Source organism: Natrix helvetica (genome assembly GCF_964273705.1).
Source record: "Natrix helvetica genome assembly, chromosome: 2".
In the NCBI taxonomy this organism is placed as follows: Eukaryota; Metazoa; Chordata; class Lepidosauria; order Squamata; family Natricidae; genus Natrix; species Natrix helvetica.
The window spans coordinates 16,884,568-16,908,231 of NC_138552.1; the positions used below are offsets into that span (position 1 = coordinate 16,884,568).

At 39.6% G+C, this 23,664-nt stretch overlaps 1 protein-coding gene across 7 annotated transcripts in view; it reads left to right on the top strand.

Annotated features, from left to right (window-relative positions):
• The window catches only part of NEDD4L (NEDD4 like E3 ubiquitin protein ligase), a 344,860-nt gene that overhangs the window by 239,608 nt on the left and 81,588 nt on the right, over positions 1-23,664 (top strand). For all 7 annotated transcript variants that reach the window (XM_081945708.1, XM_081945710.1, XM_081945712.1 and 4 more), the window contains 4 exons: positions 13,295-13,345; positions 21,070-21,131; positions 21,251-21,350; positions 23,160-23,326. In XM_081945708.1, the coding sequence (XP_081801834.1) occupies positions 13,295-13,345; positions 21,070-21,131; positions 21,251-21,350; positions 23,160-23,326 (380 nt within the window). The remainder of the gene's footprint in view (positions 1-13,294; positions 13,346-21,069; positions 21,132-21,250; positions 21,351-23,159; positions 23,327-23,664) is intronic.

Below are 23,664 nucleotides of genomic sequence, written 5' to 3' on the forward strand. Positions count from 1 at the left end.
AAATTCATTTAACAAATGTCTCACTTAGCAACAGAAATATTGGGTTCAATGGTGATCGTAAGTTGAGGCTATTTGTACATTCCAACTTATTTTATAAAGTACTAGCTGAATAACCATGCTCCACTACAAAATTATGTGATTGGGCTTGATAAATCGATACTTACAGCTTGAAAATTAATGAGTAGTTATGATCGGCCTCGCCTCTCCCCTTCTCTCCTCAGGCTTGCCCCCCAGAAGCCTCTCCTCTCCTATCCCCCTTCTCTCCCTCAGGCTGGCCCCATTGATCCTCTTCAAATTCCCAACCCTCAGGCCGGATGAGTCACACGCTGGCCATGCCCAAGTGGCAGTTGAAACAGAGTTCAGGTGTGGGGAGGGGGGAGTAGAATGCCTAACTCCTTAGCATCAGAGCGTGTTAATAATAATATAAGAAATACGAATGATCTGATGGTCGTTTCGAAAAATCCTTTCTTAGCGAGCAGCTAGAAGCCAAGATGAACATACGTGCCAAATTTCAAGTTTGTAGGCTTTACGGTTCTGGAGATTTTGTGATGCTGCGTGAGTGGTATTTTGTTTTTATATGTATACATTTCAGCCAGTGTTTCAGTCATTAAAGCAATGTTCACATTTTGCTCTTCATTTTGCCTGTTTCCTTCCTGCATCGAGCATTATGATAAGCATGATAGACTCTCATTTTGGTGGTGGCAGGCGGCTAGTAAGCTGTCATGTAACATTAAATGAAATCTGTACTCTGACACTGAGCATGAATGTGCTGGTCAGGTCAGTAACCTTAAAGTGTTGTTTCCTCACATCAGCAGGGCCCCATTCTAGGAATTTCAACACTTCCTGCTCAATCCTGAAGTCTCACCTCCAGCCTCCAAGCCATATGCCCTTCTTATCTCTCTTGGTCTGTGATACTGACACAGAACAGAAACAAATGTCAGAAGAACAATGAGACTAACATTTACACAAGTATTAGCCCTTCCAAAGGGCAACGCATGCTGGCTGTTGCATTGCCAAGGTTTTCATTAATGGCTGCAGCCAGTCTTCCCTTGATAGGCCTTTTTAGCAGAGTGTGTGATCCTTGCCTTGCCATTCTCACATAGTTCAAAGAAAGATACACATCTGAATTCCCAGTGGCTGGGCCTAATATTTTCAGTCTTTTAATTCCCCTGGGTGATTATGTTGCTTCTGTGTGTCTGGAAGAGCGTATCCTTAGCTTCAGGGGTGGGTTGCTACGGATTCACTCGGTTTTGGGAGAACCCATAGCTAACATTATGGCCGGTTCAGAGAACCTCCAAATCCCACTCATGGCTGGCTCCTCCCACCTCTCTTATCCCAGGAGTTTCCATGCAGCCCGTTTTGGATGCGAGTGCAGCCCCCGCATGGAGGCTCAGGGAAGGGAAAAACAGGCCTCCTGGAAGGAGCCCAGAGGACGTAGTTTTCACCTTCCCAGAGGCTCAAGGAAAACCTCCAGAGCCTGAGGAAGGTGAAACACCCCCCACCCCCCATGTTGCAGGAGGCCAACTAGGCCACGTCCACCATGGCCACGCCCATCCAGCAACCGGGCAGAGAACCCGTTGCTGAAATATTTGAAGCCCACCCCTGCTTATCTTTTTTCAAATGTAATATCAACTTTTGTTGGAAGAGGGTAGGTGGCGTTTATGAAGCAAGGCTGAGAGGGAACTTAATGATATGGAATGGGATGTTACCAGTGTATAACTGAAGTGGGACTTTCCTAAAACAGTTTCCTCTGGTGAAGACCAGCAGCTGAACAGGTAAATCAAAGAAAATGACAAGAGAGCAATGGAAGATCTGAATATTTTTATCGAGAAATATTTGTGTAATATCATATATTGTGAGTCTTGACTTCCTAGAGCTGGTGAGAAGCTTCAAGGGCAATGCGTACCTGTTATTGGCTTCCTTTTGAGGAGACAGCTGTTATAGTCGCTTTCAATTAAACAAGTTGAGCAGCAAATCCATTGGCCCCTATCAAATTCTCAGTGGCTCCCAAAGCAAAACCCAGTTCTGTTCTTCTCTTTCATTTCTCTCTTCCCAACTTGGGATTTTAAGTTTCGTTCCTTTTCATTTCTTAGAAATTATACATACATGCACACAAAGACACAGAGACCTTCTTATATCAGTGTCCTCTGATATAGACATACATCATCTTCTTTTTTAATCCCACATATCAACCCTCCAGCCACTAGTTTGAATAACAGAATGACAGAACAATAGAGTTGGAAGGAACCTTGGAGGTCTTCTAGTCCAACCTTCTGCTCAGGCAGAAATCCCTATACCATTTTAGAGAAATGGTTGTCTAGTCTCTTCTTAAAAACGTCTAGTGTTGGAGCAACCACAACTTCTGTAGGCAAGTCATTTCATTGATTAACTGTTACGTCAATACATTTCTCCTAGATTCTAAATTGCTTGTCTCCCTGATAAACTAATCAGGGAGACAAGCAACTTAAAACCAAGGAAGCTACCACCCATTGGTGCTTTGGAGAATAGGTTGACCTCCTCTTTTTCGTGGCAGCTCCTTAAATATTGGAACACTGCTATCGTCTCTCCCCTAGTCCATACCCGAATCCTGAAAATGTTCTTCGTTCGTTTTAGACTCCAGTCTCGTAATCATCTTTGGTACTCTTCTCTGTACTCTTTTTTCCCCCCACAGAAGAGAATTATCCTCAAAGTTGAACGTTGTACTATGGGCCACCGTTAAAAAGTAGTGGAGTCAGCCAATATTTCAGTGCCAGCGTAACTCTAAATGCATTTAAATGTAGTTAAAATATCGCTAATGTTTATTTATAGAAAATGACAGCCAATCAGATCAAGTTAAAAGGGTTTTTTATAACTTTAAAAAGCCTATGTGGTTTGGGCCTGGACATGTCCTGCATTTGGCCCATCCCACATGATCTTTGAGAGAATAAATGCTGAGTGTTCCCCTACCATGGAAGGTGAAGGGGTGGGAGATCAATCATGGTGTCTGCTCTTCACTCTTTGGAACACCATGCTTGCTGAAAAGAAGAATGCCCCTAATCATCTGCTTATCAGGAAGACTTGACAGTAATTTAAATTTTTAATTGCTTCTATTTAACTTTTTATGATCTACTAGCCGATAACCTCGCGTTGCCCAGGTATTTATTTATAGGGGGGAAATGTCCGGACCAAAAGTAATTTCTAATGTTGTATTTTCCTCCTTACCAGAGACAGAACACACACCCCGAAGGGTGTTAGGGATGTCCTACATTTTTCTCCAGAGAGTAAGTCATCTGTGTACCAAGTTGGTTTGAAATTGCTAGAGGCGTTCCAGGGTTATGCTGGAACACACACACACACACACAGAACCATTTATACACACACACACACACACACACACACACACACACACACACACACGTACGTATATAGTCAGAGGCGACTCCCAGAGTCACATTATCGTGGAGATAGGCAGAATATAAATTTAATCAATCAAACACCCAAATAAATCAAATGTATCTTTTATTCCACAGACTATTTGACTACTTGATTGTCTTGGGCTACTTTATTTAGTTAAATAGGCTTTGAGAATTTCACTGTGTGTTATTATAGAGTCTACTGTAGTTGAGGGGTCAATAAATGTAAGTAAATAACTATAAACTGCCCTGAGCCTGTTAGGAGATAATCTACTGTATAATAATTGTATGAATACATAAATTGATAAAATAATACGGCTGAATCCATTTTGGGATAGACTTTTTCTTTCTGTAACAGCTAAGCATTGAACATTATTATAGTATCTATTTCCTGCAATTATATAGACAGAGTATGTTAGAAGAAAACATTTCCTAAAACAGCAGGCAGTCACTAATTCCTTATTATAATCATTATTCTATACAATATTATTTAACACGCAGAACATAAAATATTGCTGACAACATACTTCTCAGTAACATTTCCAGAAAGTAACATTTAGAAACAAAGAACTATTCAGGTGCACTTATCTGTAGATTTTATCTGGATTTTCCAAAGAGTTTTGATAAAGCCAGTGTAGAATTCTAACTGTCGAGGTTAAGAATGTTTAGTAGATTAATGCTGGTTAAAGAATAGAAAGGAAATTGTGAATAAATTGGCAGTCAGATTTTGAAATGTGATTAATGGAGACCTCCTGGGATCTGAAAGTATTGCTTTTAACTTTCCTATATGTTCTAAAATTAGACTTGAGAGTGAAGTGCTCAAATTTGCAGATGATTCCAGATAAGAATTAAAATACAGAAAATAGCTATGAAGGCAGCTCTTCAAATTGAAGGGGCTTTAGGATAATAGAGGTGGTTCACGGTAAACACGTGGCAAACAATGTACATGGAAGGAAAAATAATTACATATCAAGAGTGATAAAGGGACGTGGTGACTCAGTGGCTAAGACACTGAGCTTGTCGATCAGAAAATCGGCAGTTCAGCGGTTCGAATCCCCAGCGTCACATAACGGAGTAAGCTCCCATTACTTGTCCCAGCTTCTGCCAACCTAGCAGCTCAAAAGCACATAAAAAATGCAAGGAGAAAAATAAGGACCACTTTCATGGGAAGGTAATAGCGCTCTATGCACCTTCAGCGTTTAGTCATGCCGGCCACATGACCATGGAGACATCGTCGGACAGTCCTGGCTCTTTGGCTTTGAAACGGAGATGAACACTGCCCCCTAGAGTCGGGTACTACTAGCATGTATGTGTAGGGGAACCTTTACCTTTACCTTAAAGAGTGATAAAGTCCGCACTGAAGGTTCATCAGAAAAAGTTATCTTGCAGTGTTGTTAGATAGTCCCGTGAGAAAAAAAAGCACTCCAGTTATTTTTTTTTAACAATACAGTGTTTAAAAAAAATAGCATTATTTACTTATCAAATTTGTATGACTGCCCATTTTTCAAGGGTGAGACTGGGTGGTGCAGCATAACACAACAATCAAAACATATTATAGAAAGACTTAAATTTGTTAAACATGTATAAGAACAATAACAATGCTGCTAACATCATAATGCCTTGATGCATAATCAGTGATACAAAGACCATAAGAAGCTCTGATTTTGAAGGACATCGTAAAGCTTCAAAAGTTCAAAGAAACCTTTGAAAGACCAATAGAGTAATGATGAATACATTATAGAGGTCAACGGAATTAGATATGGTTTTAGTCATAAGGCTAAATAAGGGGTCTTATTTTCTTTTGACCCCCAAAATAAGCGCTTGGCCTTATTTTCGGGGAAGTCTTATTATTTTTGAGGTGCAATAGGCGGCGAGTGTGGTCACCTCATGGCTGCTGTTGTGTTGCAATATTTTCAGGGAGGTCTTATTTTCAGGGGGAAGGCTTATTTTAGCGCATGTGCTCAAAAGCCCCAGTGGGCTTATTATCCGGGAAGGTCTATTATTGTTGGGTTTTATGGCAGGGGTCCCCAACCCCTAGTCTGCGGACTGGCACCAGACCACAGCATGCCAGAAACAGGGCCACACAAACAAATCCCCATCCGCGGTATGCAGGCAACACACGAAACCATGCCTCCCTCTGGTCCCTGGGAAAAACTCTCTCCACAGAACCAGTCCCTGATGCCCAAAATGTTGGGAGCCACTGTTTTAAATTATTAACCTCAACTATATAAAAAAAGACCCAATCTGTCTGTTATATTTCCAGCATTTTTTAGAAAAAGGAATTATTAATTTAATCATGGAGTAATGAACCAATGGTAGAAAATCTTGTACCAATTCTCTCTACATATAATGGTCAGAATACAGTACATTTAGTGCTTTGCTTCCACTGAAATTCCCTTTGTTTTCTCTCTATAACATAAGTTCCAGTTCTGCAGAGAAACTCTGCATTATTTTTATACTGTAAATTATTTCACGCACTGGGCTGTGAAGCACTTCTTATGGTTTAATAGGTTCTCTCTCTCTCTTTTTGGCTTGGAGTCTCACAGCCCATTAAACCAAAAACACAAACCCCATCATGGATGATGGATGAACCATTAAAGGAAAATAGAAGGATAAGATGGAAAATAGAAAGCCAGTCTCGTCTAGCAACTAAGGTATCAAGCTAGAAAGTCAGTTCAAGTCCCATCTTAACCACAAAAGCCAGCTGGGTGACTTTGGGCCAGTCACACTCTCTCTCAGCCTAACCTACCTCACAGGGTTGTTGTGGTAGAGAGAATAGGAGTAGGAAGTTTGCCGCCGAGAGTTATTTGTAAAAAAAATATGGTAACTGCTGTGTTACTAATTTAAGAACTGCGGTGATTCATTTAACAACTGTGGCAAGAAAGGTCATAAAATGGGACAAAACTGTTTTGCTTAGCAACAGAAATGTTGGGCTCAGTTTGGGGTTGTAAGTCGAAGGCTACCTGTGTACCGTACAGTATATTCTACAAATAGTTGCTTTTTCTTCATTTGTCACTGTTGAAAGAATCATGGCATTTAAGAGTTGTTATATTCTACATTGGACTTGAAGAGATCTCAGTCTAGTCTTCACATTAGATACACCCACACATCCAGACACTCCTGTGCATGTGTACTTGCATTCAATAACTTAGGTGCTAACTTGAGGTGGAAAGAGGCTTTGGCAGCATTTTAGCACCTTAAAAATAGCTACAAGAATGTAAGTTACCCAAGTCATTATGACGATTTGATTTGTGCATTGATTTGTGATGTGTGATTTGTGCAGTACACAGACAAAGGTGACAAATATTTCTGATTAATGGGAAGAATCCCTTTAGTGTGACTTAACAAGCAGTTACACTATATTTGGAGAAACAATATGAATATATAGTCTTAGAAGGAACAGGACAGAGTATTTAAAAACTGTAATTTATTTTATTTTTATTTTTGGCAGAATATGAGCCATTTTTTCTTGAAAAGCAGCAAGGTTGTTTTGCTGGTTAATATCTTCACGCTGTAGTACAATCTCGTGAACAGTTGCTCAGACGAAAGTTTTAATCTACTATCTTGAACTCAATGTTAAATAGTTATAATGGATCACAGTACAGCCTTAATTTTTGTAATTAGCAAATCATCATATCCTGCCCTGCCCTGCCCTGCCCTGCCCTATTTCATCTCATGCAACAGACATTGGTTCCTCTTTTTATCTCTATATTTCCTATCCTTATTGAGAATCACCCAATATGCATAATTAGGAGATGATTCTGATAAGGATGAAATAACTTCATACCAATGGATAGCTTCCTATGGTCAATATGATGAAAGCACTGCACAAAATAGTGTGTAAAAATGGAGAATTTTTCCTGTCCTCAACAAGGGATAGAAGTCAAGTAAAACTTCATACACAGGAACATAATATACATCTGTATATTACACACACTCACAAATGTAAGGGAAGGGAGAATGCATATATTCTGACAAATTTGGGAGGGGGTGTTTCCCCCCTCTTGTGTTATATCACAGTGAATCGGCTCATTTCATTCTTGCTAACGAACCAGCTAAAGAATGTCCTGTCCTGAGAATGTGGAAACGTCACAGTTGATTAATAACCTCATGGACCTCAACTGACCATCCATGATCTGTACCCCACATTTAAATCAGTTGGCTTTTTCCTAGGTAGCTAATAATGGGATTATGTCTTGTTTGACATAATAATTGAGTACATCAGAAGCCAAGGTCTAATTGTCAATTTGCGAGGATGCCAAAAGAGTTCTCGCTACAACCTACCAGGCCTATATGTTCAGTACAACAGTGACAGCTGCACAGGACCTTCTCCAACAGAAAAAATATATATGCTATAAACAACTGCTGGCATGCAAGGAAAAGAAAGCCATGAGAAACAACTGGACACATCTCATCCAGGCAATCATATTTAAAGAATCTGCCCTATTCTGGCACATCACATCAAGCTCCCAAAGCAATGGTCCATCGATGGTGGACAGCCACATCCTCCCTCGAAGCACTCTTTGGGACACCGCTGTGGAATGTAAATGTCCTAGCCAAACTACAGAAGGTCTAATTTTAGTTTTTATTTAGGTTAAAGAAGCAGAGTTTAATTTAGGCAGACTGTGATACATTTAGACCTAAAGAATGTATAATCATTTTCAAGTTGAGCATGATTCCTAATGACTTACACAGATGCATTCATGCAGCTGGTGTGATATAGAAATGGATTGCCATTGCTTTATTCTGTTTCCCCCCCCCTCTCTTTTCCTGGCTTCCTGCTCTTCTGTGTATGGTACCTAACCTCCCAAATGATTCCCTCATCTAAACCTTAACCAGGTCACCCAGAATCTCTACAGTCTCCATGAATGTACCAAGCAGAATTCAGAAAACCTTGCAGAAACAGTAATTAGCTTGGGGCAATACCTGAGCCAACATAGTTCGTGGTTTCTATTTGCATTCTCTGTATTACATCAATTTTCATGACCTTTAAAAGCAGCATTTAAAACAATATAAGGGCGGTTGGGGAATGGGACATTGCTTCATGCAGCTTATATGAAGGGAGGTGAATAAAAAGATAAAAAGGAGAAGAAAAGGAGAAGGAGAAATGGGAATATAAATGTAGAAAGACAGAAGAAGTAGCTCAAAATATTTTGCTAATTAAGGTGAATTAGAATTCATTCTTTCTTTCCTTCCTTCCTCTTCCTTCCTTCCCTCCTTTCCTCCCTCCCTTCTTTCCTTCCTTCTCCCTCTTCTTCGGGTATCAGAATTGAAAGGGTCATTGAGGTTATCAGAGTCAACCCCAGCTCAGTGCAAGAATCCAGTTTAAAATATCCACAACAGATTGAATGCTCATCCTCTCCCGTAGCCATTCCAACAAACTGGAGTTCTCACCTACTTGGTAATTGATTCCAGTGTCAAATTGTTCTAATAGTTAGGGAGTTTTTGCTAACATTCAGTCAGACTCATATATAGAAGCCAATCAGGCATTTATTATTGCATATACTTATATGGGATAGGAGATAGTGTTAAGTGATAAATTCTTGAATCAAAGCACAGCTAAGGAAGGAAAGTATATTCCAACCAGATGGTGTTCCATAATTCCGGTCCATATTAAGATTGCTCTTTGTTATACAGGAAGCATAAAAATCAAAAACATACCACAGATGGAATGTAACATGAAGTTTGAAGGTAACACTTTGAGGCTATCTCCTAGAGCAGGAGTGTCAAACTCATGTTGTCATGTGATGTATCACGACTTTCCCCCCTTCGCTAAAAGAGTAGGTGTGGCCAACGCGTGACACCCCTGCCCTAGACCAATGGCTACATGAGGTCGTTACACCATTGCAAGTAGACAAGTGAAGCAGCTCTTAGGATTATGATGAACCAGTCCACTGTAGCTGTTCAACAACTAATGGTTGAAATAAGTCTGGTTTATACTTAGTCTGGCTTTAATTTCAACAGGGTATACAAAGATTAATCACTGTTTGCATTCTCAAATTATTCATAGCGGCAGGTTTGAATGTGTTCACAGTCGGGAAGCTTGAAGTTATGGACACCATGCTGAGTATGAAATACCTTTAGCTGTTAGGGGTAGTTTACGACCTAATTCTTATTACAAGAAGATAGCAATTTAAATGGTCTCAAAATCTACTTTTATCAAGGGATACATCAGTGATGCAAATTGAAGGCAAAGCAGAGTGGCCTTGGGCCATTAGCACGGTTGATTCTGTATGGTTAATCATGCAGATAACACCAGTGGGATGGTTCACAGCTTTGAGAAGTTCCTTTGTGTATGGTGAGGTTTCTCTGTGCATGATGGGTTTAGGCTTTTAAGACATCCTTCCATAATAGGAGATGGACATACAGAAGTGCACAGAATCCTTATTTCTTCAGGAGCAAAATAAAAATGGAACGACTTTTTTTAAAAAAATTAAAATGGGAAATCCTATTTCAAATTGTTCAAGAAGCCTTTTTCAGATTTTCTAGTGTAAAAAATAGGCTAACGGATGAATATGTTGTTATTTTCAGTGCATGTATAAGGTGAAGCTGACATGCATTTTAAGATTCTAAAGCTCTGGCTGCCCCCATGAATAACAGTAAGCCAGAATTATTTCTGTGATTTCTTAAGCAAACCACATTGCCTGGAATGCTAAGCCCTAATGAGCGAGGTCACACATCACATTAAATCCAAACCAAACAAATTAAGATTTAATGGAGTGTGGGAATTAGCCACCGTGTTAGCGTACACTACATGTTTCTAAATGCTTTGTATTAACTCTGTCCTATAGTATTTGGCAAATCTGAATTCCAGTTACGTAGACAAGTACAATTCTCTGCTTCAAAGTCTTCAATTTTCTATAATGGGGGGGGGGGGGGGAGAGACCTATATTTAAAAATATACTCTTAATATATACTTAACAAAAATGTAAACATATGAATAAGCAAAATGTCAGCTTTCTAAAGCATGTGAGAAGAAACATTTTTGTGACATGATGCTCTATCTGCCTTTGTTGATATTAATTGCATTATAGACATCTGTTTGCAAAGTGAAACGCCTCTTGGGTTCTGAATTTGCACATGCTGGGATTGCAAGTTTTCAGGTTTCCAGATGGGAATAGACAGATTATTTATAATAGCTGTGCAGAGTTCTGTGCTGCAGCATTTTTGTATCTCATTCCTGTTTGCACATGCTGAAATATTCTCCAATGTTAGAGATGTTCTTCTTTATCTTAAAATAAATGCTAGCTATGGACCTAGTTAAAATGATTCCCAGTCATTCTTGAGCAGGGGGGGGTTAAGCTCACTAGTGATTCCTGTCTTGGGAGGATAGCCCCCATTGTGACATGCTGCTGAGTGATGGTGGTATGACTTTGGAGATGCAAGACAAGTCAAGCAAAATCATTGGTAAAAGCCTCCTGCTTTCTGATAACAGCATGAAAAGCCATTTACCGATCACAAGATTGTTGAAACTGTGGCATACATTGGAGGGGGGGGGATGGCTAGACTTGCAGGTAACTTATTTGCAGAACCTGGTATTTCTCCAGACCTGACAGCTGATCCACAGGGAGAAGAATTTTCTTAGTAAAGTGGAGAGGTTCTTTCATTTTACCTGGCAGCTCCAGTGTTCAGTGCTAGATGCTTTGTTGTTGTTGTTGATTAATCCCACTGTCAAGCAAATCCTCTGGACAGCCGATTCACAAATAGAAAGGAGGTATTTTTAATTGACAGGCCAAAGCATGCCCCTTTCACTAGATTTTATAAGGCAAATGGAAAGAGCCAGAGAGTTGTGGTCCTTCAAGGATCCAAGATCCGTGTTATGAATTGCATCGAGAAGTCCATTGGGAGATAGTTAGTGCAATTCACCTAATAAAGATGTAAGATGGGTGAACAGGAGGCACTCATAACTGCTCATATCACGACAATTTAAACCATTTGCAATTTTCAGATGTTCTTCCAGGGTGGCCCATATAGAGTGCATGCATTACACTATCTAGGATGTACAGACCATGGAATCAGGGCATGAGTGACCATGTGTTGTGCTGTTTGGGCCCAGCAAAGGGCACAATTAATGGACAATGTAAAAGTGTCCATAGCTCTCCTGGTCACAGCTGCCACCTGCTCCTTAGGAGCCAATGAGCCATGAGTCCAGGAATACGCCTAATTTGCACACCAGTTAAAAGTCTGTAGAGATTCTCAATTATCCAGATTGTCCCAAAGGTGCTTTTCAGGAGGCAACTGGACTTTCTAGGGTGTTTTTTTTTTTTTGTTTTTTTTTAGAATCCAAGAAGCTTCTTCAGCTCTGACAGGATAGTGGGGAATAGAAGGTCTTCAAAAGAAAAAAAACAAGGCAGTCCAGTTGCCTCCCGAGAAAGCACCAATGGGTTGCACACCTGTTGTTTCTGTGGGAGTGCAATGCCAATCAGAACCGAAGATGGAAAAATCCTTCGATCCAGGAAGCCTTAAAAACCAAAGTTAACTCAGTCTTGCCAGAAGCGGCTCTTCCTCACTGAAGACCTACAGCCTCAAGATACCAGGACAGAGTAGCATTGTATCATCGGCTGCAACCCATGCTCATGAATGACCTCATTCCGTAGCTTCATGTAGATCAGGGATATCAAACTCATGGCGTAACGTGACGTATTGTTACTTTTTTCCCCTTCACTAACCGGGTTTTTGTGTGGCCAGTGTGTGACGCATCCAGCACATGGGGCTCAGGTTTAATAGCCCTGATGTAGATTTTAAATGACAACAGGAAATGTGACAAGCCCTCCTATCACAACTGGCTGAGACTTACCCTAGAAAAAGCAGACTGTACAGTTGGTCCAGAAGCCAGCCCACCACAAGGATTGCCAGAAAAATTTGAGGGGATGTTTTATCCATATTTAAATGCATGTGGAGAAAGGACATAATGTTATTTCAAGCCTCTTCCAGTCCATAGCCAATCAGCATTACTGACTGACAGTTGGTTTAATTTCAATAGTGTTTATAGACTAGAGTCTTCCCTGCATCCGAGCAATACAGTTTATTAGGAATACATTAGCAAAGGAACTAGGCAATTGATTTTGTCACTCCTAAAATGTCTGTTTTCTTTGGGCGTTGCCTCAAAGTGTCCACTGGGAGGCATTACCAATCCAGAGTTTATTGTCAAGCACAAGTAGTAGCTAAATAGCAGAGCATATTTCTATGTGGAAGTCAATTCTTGCCATCTCTAGAAAATTCTTGTTGGGGAGATCTTCACAGAAAGGAAATATTAAGTTAATGGGACCCAGATTTTGCTGCAGCGAAATTGCTCGGTGCTTGCCGTATCAGTTAGATATATCTATTGCAGCGAACAGGGAAGATGACATGTAGAGGAATTGAAAGGGTCCATGTAATTCTTAAATGAGACATTCATCGTTTCAACAGAATAACTTGCTTTTCCCAGTATGGGAATCCTAATAATCATTGGGAAGATCCTGGAGTGCTCATTGTCCATATTGTATAATGAACATTACTGTCGTTCTGTTCTTTTTATCAAATGTTATCGTTAAAGAATAGAATGTCTGTTTTGAAATGAATCAAGTAAGATAAAATGATCAGATGATTTCATCTACCTCCAAGATTCAGTTCTGCATTTTTTGGTGACTCCTGGTTGCTTGAAATTGGCAGGGGGAATAAAATATTTCCCCTTACTACTAGCTCTAGGGTCTTTCTCTATATATATTTAATCACGCTGCTCAAGGACAAAAACATTATATGAAATACAGGTAACTGAATTTCTCTGACAAAGCCAAGACTTTGACGTGTACAATAATTAAAGTATAATTTGAGATGGCTTTAAAAACTGACTTGATATTAATGTCAATGACTGTACTGATTTAATAATAAATTATTCTAAATCTTTTCTATTTTATTAACAGACCAGAGACGACTTTCTGGGTCAAGTGGATGTGCCACTTAATCATCTTCCGGTGAGAACTTTTTACCGCTTTGGTCTCTCTATTTTGTAGAAGGTAAATCGAGTGTGATCTAAGTCAAAAGTAGGCAGAATTTGTAAGATCTTTACTGTTATTCGTTAGAAATCCACAAAGTTCACCTTGTCGAGCAGGGTTTCTCAACCATGACACCTTTAAGATGTGTGGACTGCAACTCCCAGAATTCCCCAGCAAGCATGCATGCTTGCTGGGAGATTCTGGCAGTGAAGTCCATGTATTTTAAATGTGACGGTCATAAGTGTGAGTTACTTTTTCAGCTCTGTCGTAACTTTGAATGGTGCAGTCATTAAGTGAGGGCTGCCTGTAGACATCTACATGCTCATTCTGACATTTTGTCTTTACATGGGTTTGGATTCAATGCAGCACCATGATTCATTCTAAAAAAGTAGTGGAATTCAAGAATTTGAAAATATGAAGTGTCTGTAGATGTTCCATATCTACTGTTATTGTTTAGTTGAATGAGAATACCATCCCAATTATGATTTATGATGGACTTCTAAAATGACAAAATCCATTGTCTAAACTTGTTGGAGAGTGACCGGTTGAGCCAGGGGAGGAGTCAAGCAGGAATTAGTCTGGAATCTCTATATAATAATAATTTAATAATTTATTAAATTTCTAGACCGCCCCCTCTCCCCGGAGGGACTTGGGGCGGTGTACAGGAATAAATTTAAAAACATACAAACAATCATATACATAGCTAAAAATCAAATTAAACAACCCCTGTACGAATTTATAAAAATTAAAAACATTAAAAACAGACCCTAAAACCAATCCTAAAAATTTAGAAATAAAACTAGAAATTTAGAAATAAAACTGAGGTGGGAAAGATGGGATTAGGCCAAGCCGGCTAGCTGGAATAGGTGGGTTTTAAGTTTCTGACGGAAGGGGCGGAGATCCATAGTCATTCTAATGTCGGGGGGAAGGTCATTCCAGAGGGTTGGGCCCATCACAGAGAAGGCCCTTCCCCTAGGCGTCGCCCGCTGGCACAGCCTAGTGGACGGCACCCGGAGGAGTACCTCTCTGTGTGAGCGAATCGGCCGAAGGGATGTATGGGGCAGGATACGATCCCGCAAATAACTAAGTCCTGTGCCATGGAGCGCCTTAAAAATGATGGTCAACACCTTGAAACGCACCCGAAAAGCCACAGGCAGCCATATAGGCACAAAAGGGCAAGTCTAATAATAATAATAATAATAATAATAATAATAATAATAATAATAATAATAATAATAATAATAATAATAATAATAATAATAATAATACTAATAATAATAATAATAATAATAATAATAATAATAATAATAATAATAATAATAATAATAATAATAATAATAATAATAATATATCCCACATCCTTGGGTTGGACTCCCTAGGACTGTGATGGTGAACCTATGATACGCATGCCACAGGTGGCACATGGAGCCATATTTGGTGGCACGCCAGCTATCAGCTCTGGCGCACATGCACGCGCCAGCCGGCTGATTTTTCGCTGTCCCCAAGCTTAAGGAAAGCCTCCGTAGGCTGGGGAGGGAGAAAAACAAGTTCGTCCTGAACTTCCGATTGGCCCGTTGGGGCCATTTTTCACCCTCCCCAGCCTCGGAGTCTTTCCTGAAGCCTGGGAAGGGCAAAAAACGGCCCCAAAGGGCCAACCAGAAGTTCTGAAATGGTCCATTCCAGCTTCCAGAGGGCCTCGGGGGACCAGGGGTCATTTTCACCCTCCCCAGGCTTCAGGAAAGCCTCTGGAGCTTGGGGAGGGGTCGTGCGCAATTTTGGCGTGCCGTAAGAAAAAGGTTCACCATCACTGCCCTAGGAGATAACAATTCCATATCCAGTGGAATTGGAATCTGGCTGACTGTACAACAAACCATAATGATACTAAATGATTTAATAAATAATCTTTTATGAAAGAGATTTGTGATCTTTCACTTAAAACAACTGAAAAGAAAGAAGTCAGTCTTTTTTCTCTTTTTTTTCCATGATGAGTCACTTACTGGTTAAGATGAAGAGAGAGCAGCACTAAATACAACTTTTTACGCAGTTAGAGTTAGTAACTCAGTACAAAACTATTTCTTTACGTTGTTCAGATTTTTAAGAAAAAAATGTTGAATCCACTGAAGACAGCTGCGTGCACATATCTCTTATGTGCTTTGTATGGACAGCTAGATGATAATAGTAATTTCCTCTTATTCCAGCTTGTGGCATTCAATGCCAAATTGTTAAATTTGCATCCAATTCAAATGCGCATTCATTCATTTATATAATACTAATCAGTGATTATGTTAAATAATGCATTTCTAAAAATGGAATCGGTTCGACTGAAAATAAACCGTGGAGAATTATTTTGGACGTTTCCCACCTCATTCTGGTAATCACAGATTTTGGCTAGCAAGTTCCAGCAGGCTACTAAGAAGACAAATCATTGCAGACAATGAAAATCTAGATTACTTTTTTCCCAACAGTATCAAATGTATAGATTGCATCTTACCAAGGTGGATTTGATTTAAATCAAGTTAATTTAAAACACTAGTAAAAAGGCTTAATTTAAATCAACTCGTTTTAAATCATAATTTTTCAAGAGCAACTGTCTTCTCTGTCCCGCAACAGCTCCTCCTCTGACCTGCTGTTGACTCACCAACTGTCCCAATATTGCAGAATATACAGCCTCATGCTACATAACTAAGCTCCATTTCATGTTGAATAAACTAAATTATTAATGTATCTTAAATAGAAAGCTATCTTTACTCCAAAAGCATTTGTATTCAAATAAATTTAATAAAATAAATGTAATAAAAAGCAAAAAAAAAAAAATCTACGGTATTTAAATTTTTTAAAAAACCAATTTACATTTTAAAAATTCATTTTTTTTGTTCTTTTTTTTAGAAAAATCATCGATTTTTATTGCATCTTAATCTAAATATCATTTAACCCTCAGAAAACGGCTCGTGTAAATTTTTTATAGAATCAGGGTAGAAAGTTAGATTCTCCCCTTCTGGTCCATCTCTATCTAGTCCCTAAGATGCCTCCTTTTCCATCTTTCTGATGTGGGGAAAAAACCAGGAAACTATTATCAGACCCGGAAGCCATCTTTTACTTTGGGCCTTCACGCCTGCCTCATTTTCTGCTGTGGGAAAATGGGAGGGGGGATTATATGGAGTATGGGAAATATATAGTCAAAATAACATTCTTTTCTCAGAGAGTCAAGGCCACCTTGCCCTGCAGCTGCGATGGTGTAACTGGGAGGCATCTCCAGGGTTGGATGGTGCCTGATTGGATCATGTGATGGACATGTGGGTGCTGGGCAGGGACTTGAACCTCCTTTTGGGTAGGGAAAATCTGGAAACTTTCAGATTCGGGTTTTCCCAGATGTGCCAATATGATATCTCTAATAAAATGGAACTTTGGGGAACGGAGTCTTCTTTTGTTCGGGGTGTTTATTTATTATTATTTATTTATTTATTTGACTTATCAGTCGCCCCCTCTCCACAAAGGGACTCGGGGCGACGTACAATCAAAACAGATATACAGATGTGGCATGGAGGAGGTGACATCAGTGTTAAACAAATAAGATTCAAATAAAAAGCCACTAGGTTAAAATAAATAGCAATAAATTAAAACAGTTAAAATAGTTTAAAACCCCAAAATTTACATTTACCATAATTAAAATTGCCAGGGAGGTTAGAAAGTTCTAGTTAAGCCAGGCCGGCTAGTTGGAACAGGTGGGTCTTGAGTTTCGTGCGGAAGGAGCGGAGATCGGTCGTTATCCTGATGTCTGGGGGGAGGTCATTCCAGAGGGCTGGGCCCATCACAGAGAAGGCCCTACTCCTGGGCGCCACCCTCTGACACTGCCTGGTGGACGGCACCCGGAGGAGTCCCTCTCTGTGAGAGCGAATTGGTCACAGGGATGTATGGGGCAGAATGCGATCCCGCAAATAGCTAGGTCTGTTACTGGGCACCCTGACACCTATGAGGAGTGAGTAGTCAAGGAAGAAGCTTGATAGTGGATTTCAAGGACTATATAACCCTGCAGTCTAAATAACAGACTAGATGGAGACTTTTCATTATTTGCCAGGCAGCTGTTCTGTAGGAATTAATTTACTGTTTCCAGCTTTGTCAGCTGCTCCCCCCCCCCCCCCAGTATATTTGTGTTAGCCTTGGGTATTATAGTTCTCTAAGAGGCTGAAAGTTGGGGTGATCCAGTAAAGAAGTAAATATCTAATTTCCAGAGGGGTGTAAAATAAATTATGGAGGTATGCAATAACAGATGCTTCTCTGTTACGTGGCAAAATTTTAACTAGACATGCTTCTCAGCAACAGATTCAAGACATATGTCTGGATAGGTATTTGAAAGAACCAGAAATAATGTCTGCATGTATGAATGTATGTTTTGTGCATATGAATTTGAGAGAGTAAATATTCCCACAAAGGATATGCTGGTTGATACGCTTCAACTATTCTTAGTTGGGGGGGGGGGTTTCTTTAGTAAAGAAAACATGTTTGCTGGTCCCTGCATATAACATACAAATCCAGTTCTGAAAGGCATTTTCCCTTATAAATGAAACTGAATCATGTCCTAAGGAGGGGCGGGGGGGGGGGAATCTATTATTCTCCATTAGGGAAGGAGTCTTTGGTATTTTGATAAATAAACCTTTGGATATTGAATTTTGGGTATTCAACAGACAACTAAAATATTGGATCAGGAAAAAGTCCAGGTTTTTGCTGAGACTTGCAGTTGGTAATGAGTGGAAAAAGAGAACAATTCTAGACTGTTTTAGGACTTTCATTGGTGTCTTGAGTCGTATAAATTCATCTTTGTCTGGGAATTTAGTATGTCTTTGTTGCAGCTGTTCTAGTCGATTTCCTTAAGTACTGGAAATTTTAAAAACATGTCCATGTAGTTTCATTTTAGAGTGAAGTGTCTATATTAAAAATTTACCACATTTCTCAGGATCTTTCCAATTTCTTTAATTAACATGCACCTCTTTATTCCTATCATTAATCATTACTGTTAACAGTACAGAGTGCATTGCAATTTTAATCTCATTTATTATTCTTCCATTGGCCTGTGAGAGAGGACTTGTAATTGCATTGCTACATAAAAGTTGGAACCATCTGTTTTTTTATATATATATTCTACTTTGAGGTTTATTTTGTACGTGCTACATCTCTTCCCTTTTTTACATTTTCCTTAATATTCTTCCACTCACATTTTCTGAGCTTTAAAATCATTATCTCAGCAGGGCCTGTCACCAGCATGATGATTAACAATAATGATAAGTCATCCCATCCTTCTGAAAGTGCTCTTTATATATTGTCATTTGCTACAGCATGTTAAGGCCATTTGCTGTCCAAGTGTTACTGATGGGAGAGTGAAGCTAAGCCTAGTTTCACCCCTTTTGCAACCGAGACTGTATTATTTGAAGAGGGGTGCTATCCCCGACACACCGTGTCACCAGAATTAAAGAGTGCGCAGCATTTCCCTTCTTGCCCTCCAAAATGAGGACTAGAACCCAGAACAAAACTTGGTTTCAATTTGATTTGCGTTTGTTTATATGTGAAACAAGTGAAAATTATAGATCGGTAATACAATTTCTGCACAATCATCTGTTTAAACATTTCCTTCTTCCATTTTAAACATTACCATTTGGTAATAATGTTATGGAAATACCTTGATTGTTCTATTATTTTTAGGCTATGGATATAGCTTGGGGTTTCCTGTTTAAGTTCTGCCTTACCTTCAAATCAACCTTTTACACAGTGGTGTCAAACTCAATTTCATTGAGAGCCACATCAGGATTGTGTTTGACCTTGGGGGGGGCAGGGCGTGTGAGGCCAACTTGACATCACTCATGTTGGGGGCGCTGTGGCAGCCGGAGCACTCTGCCAGTAAAAATGGAACGCGCCCCTCTTGAGCTCCGTTTTTGCTGGCAGAGGCACTGCGGGACAGACCTTTGCTGTTCCTAGGACAGCACCGCCGGCCAGATCTAAGCACTCCAGGGACCGGATCCAGCCTGCAGACTTGAGTTTGACACCCCTGTTCTACCACCTAAAGCTCTTAGGCAAGGGTGTCAAACTGACATTGTCGCGGTTACGTATCGGGGCTTTTTTCCCCTTCACTAAACCGAGTGTGGGTGTGGCCAGAAGTTTGACAGCCCTGCTCTTAGGGAATTATAGTAATTGTAGATATAACCATAGCTGGAAGGAACCATAGCTGGATAGAAACTCGACATACAGTAAAGGTATATTTAAATAACAAGCTCTTTATTCAAATAGAAAGAGCCCTATTGTTATTTATATTTATTTACATTTGACACCTGCGCCTATACTGATAATATAGGTGTGGAATTGTAAACTATTTCGCAAGCTTAAGCCTGAAATATTTCTTAATGCCCTTTTCTTTAACCCCTTTAGAAACAGCATTACAACCAGTACTAGCTGCCCCTTGAGTAACTTCTTCTAATGCATCTGTTTCATCCTAAAACGGCTTTCTTCAGTATTAAAACCAGAATTACTGTTCTCCATTTCATTCTCTTTTTCCACATGAAAGCCTACATCTTTTTCCCATAGAAATAACACACACACACACACACACACACACACACACACACACCAGATCTTTTATGTGAATTGTTTGGGAAGACTCTTTGTAATCAAACCTCAAATCTCTGCTTTAAACTATTAGCGAATTGCTTGAACATGTTGAGTTATTGAAGAAACATGCAAAGTCTTTTCATTCTAAAGATTACATCTCTGAGTCGTAGCATTATCACAGCTCGTTCACAAATCATAAATGTCTGAAGATTATTAAAAGCAAGATTTATGAGAAAAATCTGTTATAGGAGAGTCGGGTGATAGTGGAAAGGAATGTAAGACGTGGACCTATACTTGATATTTAAAAAAAAAAACTGGTTCATCCGTTCAGTAATATTAGAAACAGTTTTCCACATTTTCAGACAATATCCTTTTCCAAACCTATGTGAACAAATCAAGGATTGAACTTTAAGACCACTGAGCAGTGACCATTCAAGGTCCAGAAGTGGAGCTTCCACCTCAAGTTCTTCATACATTTTTCAAATTTCCTCTCCATGATACTTTTTACACAGTGATGGCAGTGAACCTGTGTTGTGAAGAGTGTATTTTCACTTGACAAGCTATAACATGTAAACTTAGCCATTCTGCTTTATAATCCTTCATTAATGAGTATATTATTTAGAGTTAACTGACTATAGTTTGCTATACAATACACGGTCAAATGTGTTTTTTGATCCCAGTTAATAGTTAAAGAGAAATGAAACGAGTGAATGCCTGCACATGTAATTTTATAGCAATTGTTTCTCAGCAATGTGTGTCTTTATCTCCCCAGCCCTCAAGTTTTTTACACCAAAATTGTTGGTTCTGAACAATTAATGGTGATGAGCAGAGGTTCCCAAACTTGGCAAATTTAAGAGTTGTAGACTTCAACTCTCAGCGTAGTTATCTGGAGTATTCTGGGAGTTGGAAGTCCATAAGTCTTAAAGTTGCCAAGTTTGAAGACCTCTGGTGTTGAGGGTGACATCTAGTGGAAATGCTCAGTTATGGAACTGTTGTCCGAAAAAGCACTTCTGATGAATTATCATTTAAGATTTTCATTTATTATCACCAGGATATTTAGGTGTCTGCCTTTCAGCATTAATTATTTGCTATTCTTATTACACCAATAGACTGAAGACCCAACTATGGAAAGACCTTATACGTTTAAAGATTTCCTTCTTAGACCAAGAAGGTGAGCTCTCTTTTTAATATACCCTATATATGTTTGTTTAAAGTGCTTATCCAGCTCCAACGAGTATAGTATTCTAAATCACAACTATATTTACAATGGTTTTTTTTTTCTTTCTATAGTCACAAATCTCGAGTAAAAGGGTTTTTGAGGCTGAAGATGGCTTACATGCCAAAAAACGGTGGTCAAGAGGATGACAATGATCAGAGAGAAGATTCAGAGGTAAGCCCTTTGAAACAGACATATGTGTCTTTTTTTCCTCCACATTGAGTGGATTATTGCTGGCTGAAGAATTCTGGGTTTTGAAATCCACACATTTTGAAGTTTCTAGAGTTGAGAAACATTGGTCTAGAGCAGCGGCCCCCAACCTTTTGGGTGCTAGGGATTGGTTCCATGAAGGACGGTTTTTCTATGGATGGGAGAGGGTTAATACATTGGAAGGGATCTTGTAGGTCTTCTAGTCCAACTTCCATGCCCAAGCACGCACAAGCAGGACAAATGGCAGTCCAGTCTCTTCTTAAAAGCTTCCAGTGATGAAGCTCCCACAACATCTGAAGGCAAGCTGTTCCGTTAGTTGATTGTTCTCACTGTCAGAAAATTTCTAGGTTGAATCTTTCCTTGATCAATTTCCATCCATTATTCCTTGTCTGGCCTTCAGGTGCCTTGGAAAATAGCTTGACCCCCTCCTCTCTGTGGCAGCCCCTCAAATATTGGAACTCTGCTATTGTGTCTCCCCTGGTCCTTCTCTTCATTAGACTAGCCATGCCCAGTTTCTGCAACCGTTCATCATATGTTTTAGCCTCCAGTCCCCTAATCATCTTGTGAACTGGATCCCACACATGCACAGATGGTCTTTGCTCACTTAAGTGGTCCAGTTCCTGAAGGGCTCTGAACAAGTGCCAGTGTGGTGCATGGACCAGAGTTGAGGACCCCTGGTCTAGAGGATTAGCCTACTACTTTTCAGGTCTCCTAGTTAGGTCACAGTGAGAAATTACATTGCCAAAACTGAAGAGGCCTCCAATATCTTACTACAATATGTGGACTGCTGTGACTTCGGAAAGTGGTAAAGCAGTACCATTGCCCCTCATTACATCACAGTTTAGACTGAATCAGCCTTGAAAGCAGAATAAGTATACTTTTGCCATCATCAGGATGAATAACTCAGATTTGAAATATTCTAACCTTTATATACAAGCCTTTAGCATGAAGCATTGTTTTTCAAACCTAGTTGAATGAATTCTTCTTCCAGGATATGAAGCCAACATGCTTTCCTACCTGCATCATGTTTCAGAACTGAATTGTTATTCTAATTAGCAATGCTAGGTTGGTGGGAGAAACGCTACTATTCTGGAAAGCTTAAAGTTAAAATAGAGCTCCAAATATAAGCGTTTGTACGGAAATGCTGACTCCAGCTTGATCTCTGGTAACCCCATGCATACTTTAATGTGCTATGTGCATAAGACTGCTTTCATAGGTGATTAAGATGACTAGGAAACTACACCCTTGTGTTCCACTGTAAAGATGTGCTGTAGAATAGGCAATAGCTATTAGTTTGTTTCCTGACACAGTTAATGTTCCTGCCAGGGATTTGAGAATTTTGCAATTCTGAAATCCCCGGCAGTCACATCTCTGAATGTGGATTTAGAGAAGCACTTTCTTTAACATGTTCTTTCTATCACTATCTTAGATTTATGGATGGAAGCGCTGTTCTTTATCCCTGCATTCACCAGAGTGAGATCTTGTCCAGTTTGTAGCCAAATGGTTTGCTGTATAAGTGCTACAAATTTGATGCAATCGACTCTGTAAAGTGGAACAGATATTTATCTTGGGAATGTCATTTTAACATGCTTTTTCTGACCGTTCTTCCTTTTTTGAAGGATCATTTTAAATTCTGGCTCAACTTCCTTTTAGATTAGTGTGATGATTAGAAATAGAGGCAAGGAAAGATTCTTTCCATTGTTTATAATGATAATTGCACCCATAAAGGCTTTTAGTCTTTAAATGTAACTTTTTAATTTGTCCTCTTTAAAGCATGGCTGGGAAGTAGTTGAGACTGGAGATTCCCCTTCTCAGCGCCAGGAAGAATTACCTCCACCTCCCTTACCTCCTGGGTGGGAAGAGAAAGTGGATAACCTTGGACGCACCTACTATGTCAATCATAATAACAGAACGACACAGTGGCACCGACCAAGTTTGATGTAAGTTCCTATTTGAACATAGCATATCTTTGCTATTGTGTTGTTGTTAGTTGAGAAGTTGTGTCCGACCCATAGTGGCCTCTTGGACAACATTCCTCTATGTCTTTCTGTACCATCCTCTGGAGTCCCTTTAAGCTCATGCCTACTGCTTTGGTGACTCCATCAAGCCACTTCATTCTCTGTCATCCCCTTCTTCTTTTGCCCTCAATCTTGCTATTGTACTATATGATATGTCCATTGATAGAAAACAATGTTTCTCAGCTTCAGCAATTTAAAGATGTATGAACTTCAACTCTCAGAACTGAATTCTTCTATGCTGGTTGGAGAATTCTGGGAGT